This window comes from Panthera onca, chromosome C1 (assembly GCF_046562875.1).
Source record: "Panthera onca isolate mPanOnc1 chromosome C1, mPanOnc1 haplotype 2, whole genome shotgun sequence".
Classification (NCBI taxonomy): Eukaryota; Metazoa; Chordata; class Mammalia; order Carnivora; family Felidae; genus Panthera; species Panthera onca.
Genome location: NC_138346.1, coordinates 25,390,896 through 25,403,783, shown reverse-complemented (window position 1 = coordinate 25,403,783; position 12,888 = coordinate 25,390,896). Strand labels below are relative to the sequence as shown.

General features: G+C 32.8%; 1 protein-coding gene across 4 annotated transcripts in view; it reads right to left on the bottom strand.

Annotated features, from left to right (window-relative positions):
* The window catches only part of ERBB4 (erb-b2 receptor tyrosine kinase 4), a 1,144,263-nt gene that overhangs the window by 291,460 nt on the left and 839,915 nt on the right, over positions 1–12,888 (bottom strand). For all 4 annotated transcript variants that reach the window (XM_060623387.3, XM_060623389.3, XM_060623384.3 and 1 more), the window contains exons 10-12: positions 12,450–12,523; positions 11,442–11,532; positions 9,035–9,234 (exon numbers count right to left, since the gene is read on the bottom strand). In XM_060623387.3, coding sequence (XP_060479370.1) covers positions 9,035–9,234; positions 11,442–11,532; positions 12,450–12,523 — 365 coding nt within the window. The remainder of the gene's footprint in view (positions 1–9,034; positions 9,235–11,441; positions 11,533–12,449; positions 12,524–12,888) is intronic.

Genomic DNA, 12,888 nt, shown 5'->3' with positions numbered 1-12,888 from the left:
ATAACTGGCATGACTACAATCTTTTAAATTTTGCTAAGACTTGTTTTGTCACCTGAAATGTGATATATCCTGGAGGATATTTCATGTGTGCTTGGAATGATATATATTCTGCTGCTATTGGATGGAATGTTCTGTATATGACTTTTAGGTCCAGTAGGTCTAAAGTATAGCTCAAGTCCAGTGTTTCCTTATTTCCTTATAGTTCAAGTCCTTAGTTTGTGTATGGATGATCACTGAAAGTGGGGCATTAAAGTCCCCTGCCATGATTGTATTGTTAGTGATTGCTCCCTTCAGATCTGTTCAGATGCTCTGTTGTTGGTTGCATATATATTTATAATTGTTATATCCCCTAGGTGAATTCACCCCTCTTTTACTACATAATGACCATCATTGTCTTTTGTTACATTTTTTACTTAAAGTCTATTTTGTCTAATATAACTGGACCTGGTTTCTTTGGTTTCCATATAATATGCTCTCTTCTTTTGCCTAAAATAATTTGAGTTGGGTTTTTGCCATTAAAAGAGCACTGGATTAGTTTCTTTTTGCTATTGTAATAAATAACAAAATGTAATCACTTAAAACAACACAAATTTAGTCCTTAGAGTTCTGGAGGTCAGAAGTCCTCTTGGGAAGAGGATCATCATAAGACTGTGTTGCAGTGACGTCTAGGAGTAGGGAACATTAGGTATATATGTGGAATGAGAGTGTAGTCTGTAACATGTTAGAATGAGTTAAAACTAGAGAAGTTAGGAGGGATAGGAATGGGGGAATAATTGATAAGACATACCCACTCACTCACCATATTGAATAGGTTGAACAGACATGACCCAAAGCTTTGTTTAATCTTTTTTTTAATTTTTTTTAACGTTTATTTATTTTTGAGAGAGAGAGAGAGAGAGAGAGAGAGAGAGAGTGACAGAGAGAGAGAGACAGAGCATAAGCGGGGGAGGGGAAGAGAGAAAGGGAGACACAGAATCCGAAGCAGGCTCCAGACTCAGAGCTGTCAGCACAGAGCCCAATGTGGGGCTCCAACTCACTAGCTGTGAGATCATGACCTGAGCCGAAGTCAGACACCCAACTGACTGAGCCACCCAGGTGTCCCCAGCTTTGTTTAATCTTAAGTATTCTAGTTACTATATCTCTGACTTGATGGCACCTGGGAAGGAAATTCTAATGGGGAAGATAACAGGCAGCAGGGACAACAGTGACAAAATATTAGAAAGTCCTTGAATATTCTTAGAACACTGAGCACATTATAAAGTACCTCTCAGGAGGCACATTAACTGTAATAGAGTAAAATAAATTTCTAAGTGTTTTGTTGAAACTCTAAATACATAAAATTTAATAGTACAATATATTGTGCTATAATTACTCAATTAATTTGCAAACTATTATTAAATATTCCTTTGTTTTATTATGTTATCTTACTAAAAGGAAAAAAAAAGAACACCATAGGATGCCTTTTAAAGTTCATTCTTTATCTTTGTCTCCCCAAACTATTATTAAATATATAGTTTCATGTTACTCAACTGTGAATTTTCCTGTCGTACATCCTTTTTGAGGAAATAAATCATCATAAGAAGAAATGAATTATCAGGACTATATGTTTTTAATTATATTTCTGACTATAGAACAATAGGAAGAATGATGGGGGGTGTGACAGTAGTTTCTCAAATGATTTCCCACAGACATCTGCCTCAGAATGATCTGGTATGTGTTAAAAATGCAGAATCCTGGGCCTCAAACCACTGTATATATTCGTTTCCTAGGGCTGGTGTAACAAAATGCCACAAAATGAGCAGGTTAAAATAACAGAAATTTATTCTCCCACAGTTCCAGATTTCAAAATCAAAATGTCCGCAGGCTGTTTCCTTCTTGGGGGCTCAGAGGCAGAATCTGTTCTTTGCCTCTTCCCTAGCTTCCGGCGATTGCTAGCAATCCCTGGTGTTCCTAGGCATACAGCTGCATAACTCCAGTCTCAGCTTCTGCCATCACTTGGATTTTTTCCCTATGAGCGCGTGTATATGTCTGCATGTGGCGTTCTCCTACCTGTGTCTGTCTCTGCATCTCTCCTCTTCCTACAAGCACTTGGGCCATATTGGATTAAGGTCCTACTCCACTCCTGTGTAAACCGCATTTTAATTTACATCTTAATTACATCTACAAAGACTTTATCTGCAAATAAGGCCACGTTCACAGGCATTAGGACTTTAATACATCTTTTGGGGAGATACAATAGAAGCCACAACACTTATCTAAGCAATAATCTCTGGAAACTGACACACAGACTTCTGCATTTTTAATAGTTAAAAGCTGGTGCCTTAAAATTCCCCAACTACTGATCTAGCAGCGAGTCAGGTTAAAATGTTGCCATTTGTGATAAACACTGAAGCCTGCAGTCATTCTGGTTTTTGTTGTTGAGAGGCCATCAGTTCTTCCAGAATTTCTGGTTTACAAAATGGAAGGAGCGTCATTTCTGAAATTATAACTGCTTACTACCCTTTTAATAAGAACACGAAGAACATTTTAGAGCATTGTCAGTAATTAGATACTGTGTTATTTCAAATACAACAAAAAACTCCTATTTGCATTTTTTTACAAAGTACATTAATGTATTTCTTCAGTATAAAGAAGAAAATCTTAGAAGTACAATTAAGATTTTCTATCTTCTGATTACTTAGAACAATGACTTCACTATATTCTAAGCTACGTACTATAAGTTTTGTACTGCACTATGTTTTACTGAAAAGTGTGGCAAGGTTGACTAATTTCCCAGTGAAGACTGGCTGTGAGGTCCATAGCACAATTCTCTAACATGGTCGCCATTGTTGGGAAACGTACATTTACCCAAGATAGTATGGGCTGGGCTTGGAATGTGCAAATTAAAGACAAAAATAGGGGACTGAGAGAAAGTAAGAAAATCATCAATCTTAGCAATATTTTCTTAAAACAAGGTAAACATCGGGGCACCTGGGTGGCTCAGTTGACTGAGCGTCCAACTTAATTTCATCTCAGGTCATGATCTCACAGTGTAGGGCTCTGCACTGAGCACAGAGTCTGCTTGAGATTCTCTCTCCCTGTCTCGCTGCCCCTCCCCCTCTCAAAATAAATAAAGAAAAATTAAAAAAAAACAAGGTAAACCTCAATTTATAATTGAAATTCATTTTTCTATAATATACAACGTTTTAGAGGTGATAATGATGACAATACCAATGGGATTGTGATTTTACAGAAAGTCAACACTACTTGTGATGTCATAAACACTAAAATGCTTACTATTTTGTAGTTATTGTCACTCTCACCAGAGTAAAACAAAAGAATATGTTAAGCAAACATTGTATTTTTCTCCACCAGTGTTAAATACCCTTTATTCCCTACTCATTAATTCTTTGCCCTGATTAAATTCTGGACGTTCAGTGATTCATCATAAAATTGGATCATGTTGCCATTCAGAGGATTCAGTTATTAGCAATTGACTATAGTTTCACTATTCCCTTTTTCTAGATGCATGTCCAATGAGAAGGATTTTATAACTATCACATTTCAGGAACACCAAAATCATAGATAAATGTAAAAAAAAATCATAGATAAATGAAGAAATTTATATTCCTTTTATATTCTTTGTCTAAAAAATCTACTCCTCATCACCAAATATTTATCTCTTGAAACACTAAACTAAAATTAATATTTTGTGGATATTTTTATAAAGCATGAAGTCTGTTACTTGTAAAGCTGATTTTAAAATGTTTTAATCACAAGCGTAAAGAGGGAAAGTATTTAGAGGAGTCTCAAGCATAGACATGTTTTATCCGTTAAAGATCTCAGGAGGCCATTTTTAAATTCCTCAACATCTAGGCTTCTAGTGACAACTCTCATTTCTTCAATATCTGCCAGTGGCTTATGCGCTACTTGTACACTTAAAACTCACCACCTTGATGATGTGAACTGGTTTTTTTTAAAAAAATGAGGCCCTTGATATTTCTCCTTTCTTTCTTTTTCCCCAAGAAGGAATGTTTCATTAAGTAAAAAGTTAAATATTGCATCTTTACACTATGTATTTATATGTATTTATGTACTATATAATCTATTTTAATAAGAAAATGTAATTGTATAATAATAGTTAGCATATATATAGCACTTGTTTTGAACCAGGCATTCAGTGAAGTCAGTACTATTATTAACCCCATATCCAAATGGTAAAACTGAGGTTCAGAAATGTTAAATAGCTTACCAAAGACCAAACATCTAATAAATAGTTTTCTTGGGATTAAAACCCAGGCCATTTGGTTCTATCTAGAGTGTGCTCCTAAATGTGATGCTGCACTGGGTATGTTTCAGTAATTCAGGTTTTCTTATGAAAATCCATCATTTCTCTTTGTTTGGGGGAAAATCAAGGTGAAATGGAGAGCATAGATTTTGAAACTAGACAAATGCTGGGTTCAAATACTCAATATGATTTTTAATAACTCAAAACAGTGGAAATATTATTCAACTTACTGATCATCTGTATAGTCATCTGCAAAATAGAGATAATTATACTTTACAAGGTGGTGGTAAAGATGAAATTAAACTATACAGATCAAGAGATAGAGCCTGGCACTGTTTTGTCATTTAGCTGGAATACTGCAGGAACACCTGGGTGGCTCAGTTGTTTGAGCATCTGACCCTTGATTTTGACTCAGGTCATGATCCCAGGGTCATGGGATTGAGCCTATGTCAGAGCCTGCTTAAGATTCTCTCTCTCCCTCTGCTCCTCTCTAGCTGCCCCTCCCCCCTGACTTCTTTAAAATAATAACAACATATATTGCAGACACTTGAGATCAGTAAAGGAGAGATGAATTATTAATAAATTATGTTTGAGGGGTGCCTGCGTGGCTCAGTCAGTTGAGCATGACTTCGGCTCAGGTCAGGATCTCACATTCTGTGGGTTCGAGCCCCGCCTCAGGCTCTGTGCTGACAGCTCAGAGACTGGAGCCTGCTTCAGATTCTGTGTCTCCCTCTCTCTCTCTCTGCCCCTTCCCCACTCGTGCTCTTTCTCTCTCTGTCTCTCAAAAATAAATAAACATTAGAAAAATAAAATAAAATAAATTATGTTTCATCAGCATCCTAATCAATTAAGGATTTAAAAAAATCATGTTACACCAAAACTTCTAGATGCATTAGAAATTTCAACAGAGTGTGTAATATACTAGAAATAAAAGACAAAGACAATGCCAGGATCATAAACATGAAAAGGAAAACAATCTATCCACTTAACTAAATAAAAATATAAAATATTTATCAAAAGGCAATTTTTTAAAATTACCTAAGAGAGGGAAAGTTATACATAACACATTCAAGAGATAAAAATTTAATATACTTAATTTGTGATGAGGTCTCTCAAATCCAAAGGGAGAAGACCAACTCCAAGTTGAAAATAAGCAAAACTCAGACTGACTAATTTACGAAAGAAGAAAATTGAAATGCTCTGTCAGCTAAAAAATTATAAATTTAAAAGACCTCTTTTTCACATTTCAGATCACCAAAATTTAAAACCATAGATAATACCCAGTGTTACAAAGAGCAGTGGAAAATATTATGTATAAAACATTGTTTAGGAGAAGTGTAAACTGACCTATCACTTTTGAAAGATGACGTAGAAAAATACACCAAAATTTATCATATGTTACCTCATTTACACAGGAATCCCACTTCTAAGTGTTTAGCCTAAGGAAATAATTGTACTTGCAAAATACTTTATGAACTAAGATCCACATTATGGCAGTGCTAAAAACATAAAAAATAGAAAATAAATGACCATTAATACGGCAATTATTGGCTAAATGTATTTATATGTATCTTTTTAAACAATAAGAACGCCACCATGGAAGATGCTCATAATATATTAGACAGAGACATATGGCTGAAGACCATTTAAATCTATATGTTATGATACTGTTTCTATGTGAAGAGATATGCTTCACTACCCATATATCTATAAACAAAAATTACATATTATTTTTCCATGTTTTTACTGTTTGGAGTTCTAACAATGATAATTAGAAAAATAAATGTAATTTCATTTTGAAAAGTTAATTATGAACTTAGTTTCTCTTGTTTATGTTTAGTTTAAGTGTACATGTACAAATATTTTTAAGATAAAGGTGTATGAGTTTAAATATAACTCAGATTTTGAAGGGTTAATGTAATATAATCTCTTTACTGTTTACGTTTTAGAGTTAAATTTTATATTTAGATATTTTAAGAAACTTCAAACACTTTCATTAACCTACCCAAAAACTTCTTCCAACGAGCACTGTCATTTTGCTCATGCTATAGCCATACAAATGAAGGAGACAGAAAATGTTCTAGCTTTTCATATCCTAGAGTTTCTCTCAGTCTCAATCTCTTCAAACTATAAAGTCTGCTTTGAAATTTTTGACTTAAAAGTGTAAGATGGCTCAAGCCACTTTTACACTGTACAGATGAGGTGAAATTTTTCTTTTATTGTCATTACTGTTTAAATCATGTTGAACTCCAAAAACAATGTTAAAAATCAAGGCTACCTTGTCTTTTAAGTTACCAAGCCAATGCTCAAATTTAGAGGATTTTATGGTGACGGTGTATGTATGCATGTGTGTGTATTCTAGGGATGTGTACATGTGTATGTGTTGTGTGTGCATATGCATATGTATGTGTGTACCTTGTGGTGAATATGTGTGTGCTCGTGTATATTGTATGTGCAAAGCCTATTAAGAGAGAATATCTTAAAAATTCGATACGTGCAGTGCATTTAAAATGAAGCAAATATTTAAGTTTTCCCATTTGCAAATAGTACTATGGATGATGAAAAGGCTGTAATCACAGGTGGGCAACCCCTGTAGGCTCAAGGTAAACAGCAGCAGCATCACCTCTCAAGTCAAGTTTATAGGGTAATTACATTTCTGAAAATTCAGGATCCAGTGTACTGTTAGACTGAAATTCAAATCGTGATCAAAGGATTTCATGCAAAACTGTTTACTCTAAAATGTTACAAATAAAAAAAAAAAAAAGAATGCTTAATTTTATATTAAAGCACCATAAAACTGCTTCTTCTAACTGCTTCCTTTCTTCCCCAAACTGAAAAGTCAACTCTAAGAGCACAGAACAACAACAACAACAAAAAAAACAAACAAAAAGCAAAACAAAAACAAAACAAAACAAAACAAACAAAAACGTTCATGGTTTGAAAAAAGGATAAACTCAGTCTAAGAAGTGTAATACTGAAAATTGAAAAAAATGTTACATTTTTAATTTATTGTTATTATTTACTTTTTCGTTGCTCAAAAAGCTTAGAAGTCTTAAAGAAGTATGGAATAATTACATATTTTACCTTATTTTGTTTTTTTACATTTTTATTTCTTTTTGCATGTTCTTCTTTCCGTTTGCTTTTTATTCAGCTTTATGAAAGATAAAAAGAAGTAAATGTGGGATTTGCAAAATGATTAAATGGGTGAAAGAGGAATGTGTTTCTCTGATTCTTTTATGTTTTGTTCAGGTTTTCTTGTTTTCCTAGTAGTACTACTGTTTTATTTTATTTTGTTTTTTAAATGAAGTAGAAAAATAGGAGACTATAACTATAATCCTAATTTAGGGAAATAGTTAAAAATTTGTGTTGAAGAAGATTCTATTTTACTTCTGTGAATAATCTATTTTGTCTGGGTCATGTACAAACACACATATAAAAATATGGGATAAGAAGCTTAAGTATTAGAAAAAAACAAGCTTTATGTTACAAATCAAAAGGTATAAAACTATGCAAAGAATGCAGGCTAAATAAAAGGATAAATATTATTCAATAAAAACATGCATATTTGGATATATAATAAGATTTTACATTTCTTGATTCTATGTGGAACAGAAGAAACAAAACCTCAGGTTGCAATAGGTTTTTTTCTGCAAAAAGTATTTTTAAGGGTACAAAACGGCTAAAATGTGAGTTTCTCACAAATTATGTCATATTTTATGAATTCTGCCACCCTGAACTGCCTTAAACACTTTCAAAAACAAGGTGGGGTACTCATAAGTAAAGTCATTATTTAACTTGGTAAACTGAAATATATAAGCCTCTTGAGAGTTCATATTTTTTTAAAATGTCCTTTACTATTCACTCACTTATAAATATAACTTTGTGACTGTTCCAATGATCAGACCAAACCAATAAGACAACATCCAATAGCAAAATGTTTCTTAGGGGTTGTGATTTTTAAAAGGACTGATGCATTATGACCACAGTAAGTATATGTATTTGTAACAGATCATCTAAATTCTGAGTCTTTTTATTTGATATTTATCATAAGTAAGACAGACACACATGCTTAGCAGTGACGCTTGTAGGATGCAGAAGAAAATAGTACTTAGTAGAAACACACAGAAGAATTAAATATTAATCATTGAAATATCAAAGTTTAAGATAGGAATGTATCATTATATATCCATGAAAACATTATTTGCTTCTGTGTAACAAAGAAATGATGGAGTGAATCAGTAGGTGGCAAAATAAATGAAAAAAAGAAACAATGAACTGGCTACAGAAATGCATTTATGAAAGTAACTTTCTTAACAGCCTCTTTTACACATTTCAGAACACATCTGCATTTTTGCCACCACCCCCCAAAGAGTAAATAGTCTGTTATCCCATGATACCAAATTCACTGAAACCAAAAAGCAAACAGAAAATTCAGTAGGGCAGATTTCCACAAACTGATCACGTCCAAAGAATTACCCAGGATGCTTGTTAAATATTTAAAAGCCCCAGTTCCATTTATATCTATTGAATCTAAGTCTCCACAGGAAGGTTCTTATGATTGGGCAAGATTTGGAAGCACGCAGTATGTTATAAAAATATTCAATAGATTATAAAAAGTCACCCTATGCTGATTAACTACCCCCCTTCTTAAAGGTTGAGAAAAAGAGGGAAACAATCCTGTATCAGTTATTTTTAAGTGTTTGGTCCAACATAAAATGGGAGAAAATGTTCAAAGTTTCTGTTTTAACATCCAAATAATGTACTTACTACAGTTTTCAGCTTTTCTGTTGTCCCGGATCACTATTCTTTGGTTGATAGTGCTGAAGAGTGTTGTCCAATTAATGGTATGATAATAACATAGGTTGCTGTTGTCAGTAATATAGATGTTTCCTGCACTGATTTCCTTCAGGGACTGGAATTGTAGAGAAGTGATGCCCTGTTGTTTGAGGATAAGCAAGGAGAGGCCACTAAAGAGAGGGAGGGGGGAGAACAGAACAATATTTATATGTATATATTAATAAATATTTTCTGGCCATGACTTACATTCTTGAAGTAAAATAAGGATGTCACATCTTACTCCAAAAAGAATGCAAATAGATCATAAAAAAGAGGTCAATAAACTGTGACCTGAACATTATTTATTTACATGCTATATACCAAGTTTCAAAAGTAATCATTTGACCCCCAAAAGGAAAATGTTCATTTTTAGAAGTATAAATATTAATGATATCTGTATATCTATTTACATACTTAGTATGAGTATATCTGCTCACTATTTTCCCCACTATCCCCTAACCAAATAATTAAGAGCATCTGGCTGGCTCATTTGAAGGAGCAAACAGCTCTTGATCTTGGGGTTGTGAGTTCGAGTCTCACATTAGGTGCAGAGATTACTTAAGTAAATAAAACTAAAAATACTAAATAATTAATAAATGTTTATGGAATGATTGTTCATCTATCTAAAGTAAGACCTTAATTCTACTCTATTTAATAAATTTATATATGCTTTCAGAGGGTAAATATTGCAGAGAATGACCACACATATTTAGCTTTAATTTATACCTCAGAAACCAAAGTGTAATTGTAATAGTTGAATAATGTATAAGTAAGGATAAGGGACATTAAAAATTGAAGAGAAGAATGAAATTAAGCTAAAAGTTAAAAAAAAATACTCAGAAGGCTTGGACAACTGGGGAAAGCATCTCTAAAAATTAAGTAACAACTATAGTGTGGAAACAAATTATCATTTCAAGGAAATTGTTTTAACCTAGCCCACATTTTGTAATTAAGTTCCTTTTCCATTCTCTAAAGAATCATGTGTTTCCCACATTTAAATCAACTAATGAACAATATTTTACATTTTGGAGATCAAAGCTGTCCCCTTTTGTTTTATTTATAAATCTAAATATACTTTGCTGTCAACTCAGCTCAGAAGTTTTTCCATGCATGTGTGTGTGTGTGTGTGTGTATATATATATATATACACACATACACACATATATTATACATTATACATGTATATACATATACATATATTCTTATATCCATATCCATATATATATATCCATATATATATTTGCCTTGAAAATAAGCTGATATATATATATATATATTATATATATATATAAGCTGATATATATATATATATATACTTAGTATGTGCATATTAAACTGAGATGTAATTCATTCTCTGAAATCTGTGCTCTCATCTTGTGCTGTTTATTACAGTGTGAATAATGCTTGACAGATTTTTAACATTTGACTCAACAGATAATAAAAGTTGGTTGCATATAGCATTTGAATAGACTGTATCTCTCAACTATGCTTTTTTATTAAGTACTTTTCCCCTTTATAGTGTAAAACCTCTTACAGATATACCAGTTTTAATAGCAAAATTCAATAATATTTCTGTGAAATATTATTACAGAATATTTGATGATAATATTGATTTAAGGCATCTTTCCTTTTTAAGCAGAAAAAACTAAATCCTTTTATGTAAATCAACTTTTAACTGTTCATAAATAAGAATCTCATACAGATGAAATCTGAAATAAAATAAAGCAGTGCTTTAATAAATATTAACTTGTTCATTTTTACTATGTGAATAAAAATATTGATATTGGGCCTTTAGAACAGTGTCCTTCTGAGCCCTGATTGTTCTGTCCACTTTTAACCTGCATTGCACTTAGACTGGTGAGACAAATCCTGAAATATCAGCCCTGTGATACATGGTTCAAACGCTGGCACCAGAAACAGAACAAGAGCCTTCTGGTAAAACAGCATGTGTAACCCACACATGTAAGCCAGTCCCAAGTCATCCAATGCCATTTTTTAGTTATAATAACACATGTTTGGAATAAAAACATTTGATTTTATGGGGTCCTATTATGTACTCCATCCTACAAAACACTAATAATTGTTTTAAGTGATAAGGAGCTGAAACTCAAACTGTTTATTCTGCATACTTTATTTATTTGTTTATTTATTTGGTATCCTCCATACTGTAAAGCGCAGTCGGGGTATTTATCATTAGGCTTACCTTTGGAATTAAAAATGGAAACCAATATTTGTAGAATAAATATAAAATAAAGGAGGCTGCAACTGTGACATACGTATGCATGATGCTACTTTTGAAATATGAAATACTTGTATCTCTGAACATATATACACCCACCTGTAGAGTACTCTTCCACCAATGGTCACCAGGTTAGAAAAAACACTGAAGTCAGTCATGTTTGGAGGCCATGACTGTATGTTCAAGAAACCTAAAAAGATAAGGGCAGTAAAAAAACAAAACAAAACAAAACAAAACAAAACAAAACAAAAAACCCCAAAAAACTCAGAATATCATTGCCTTAGTAACCATATTTAATACTGATTATTCTTGAAATATGGTTAAAATGTATTGAAATATAGGAGGTAAAAATAAAAACACTCAATATTCCTATTTTGAGTCATTCTATCTCCTATTTCTTCTTCCAAGATTGAGGGCCTTTCTCAAAATTCCCGGGCCAACACTACTCCATATAATGAATATCAAACTAATGAGCCAAAAATCTAGGTTTCTCAGACACATGGAATCATAGAACTATACATATTAAAGGATTTCAATTATTCTTAATTTGAAACATTTTTCTAAAATCAAAATACTTAGTCCAATTAGATAAAGAGAAAAATACAGCTTTAATTTTTCTGGAAATCCTTCCCTACTTTACACTTATAACACCATTTGTCTACATTGCATCCTAATGCATTCATGTATATATTTAACCTTTCTCATTTAATTTGCCATTCTTTGACATAAATTCATATCCAATTTATGTCTATGAATCCCCTATCAGCTAGTATATAACAGCCCTGAACATATTAGGTGCTCAATAAAATATGTGCTAAATGAACGCTCCATGTCATCCGTGCCCAACAGTACTTGTGAAAACTAAATAGCAAAACATGGATTCAAAGACCAGTTGACAACAAAAAAGTAACAAAAATTTCAAGGATATTTTATTTTATAAATTCCATGGGCTTTCCAAATGTGCACAGATAACATTTCAAATAGCATGCATTTTTAAAATTAGAATTGGCCTTGAAAATAAGTTGATTTCAATATCATGTAATATTTTCAACAAAACACTAACATTCACAGAGTTCCTAGCACAGCAATCACACTTTTAAAACTTACCTGTTATCTCTCGAACGGTCCGAAAGACATTCAGTTTCTCTGGGTCTATGGCTTCAATTGCATTGTAAGGGTCCCTAGTGAATCAAGAAGAGACACAGCCAGATTTTAAATTACATAAAGGAGTGAAAACATAAGAAATTGTGACTATAGTTATTGCACTCAAATTCAATTTTAAGTAGCAATAGAAAGCTTAGCAATGTCTTGTCCAGTTTTCCACACTACAGAGGGAGAAGGATTAAAAGGTGCTTTGAGGACCTTTTTGATGAGATGAGCTCTTTGTTGAAGGCTCTTCTAGACCTAGAGGAATGGTCCAGGTTGACTATCCTAAAGAAGCCTCCAAATGGAACAAATCCATTTATAAACAATTTTATTTCATTTTGCCTTTTAAGGTTGTTCTTAATTAGGAAAAATACACTCTGTGAATAACTTATGGTGAGGA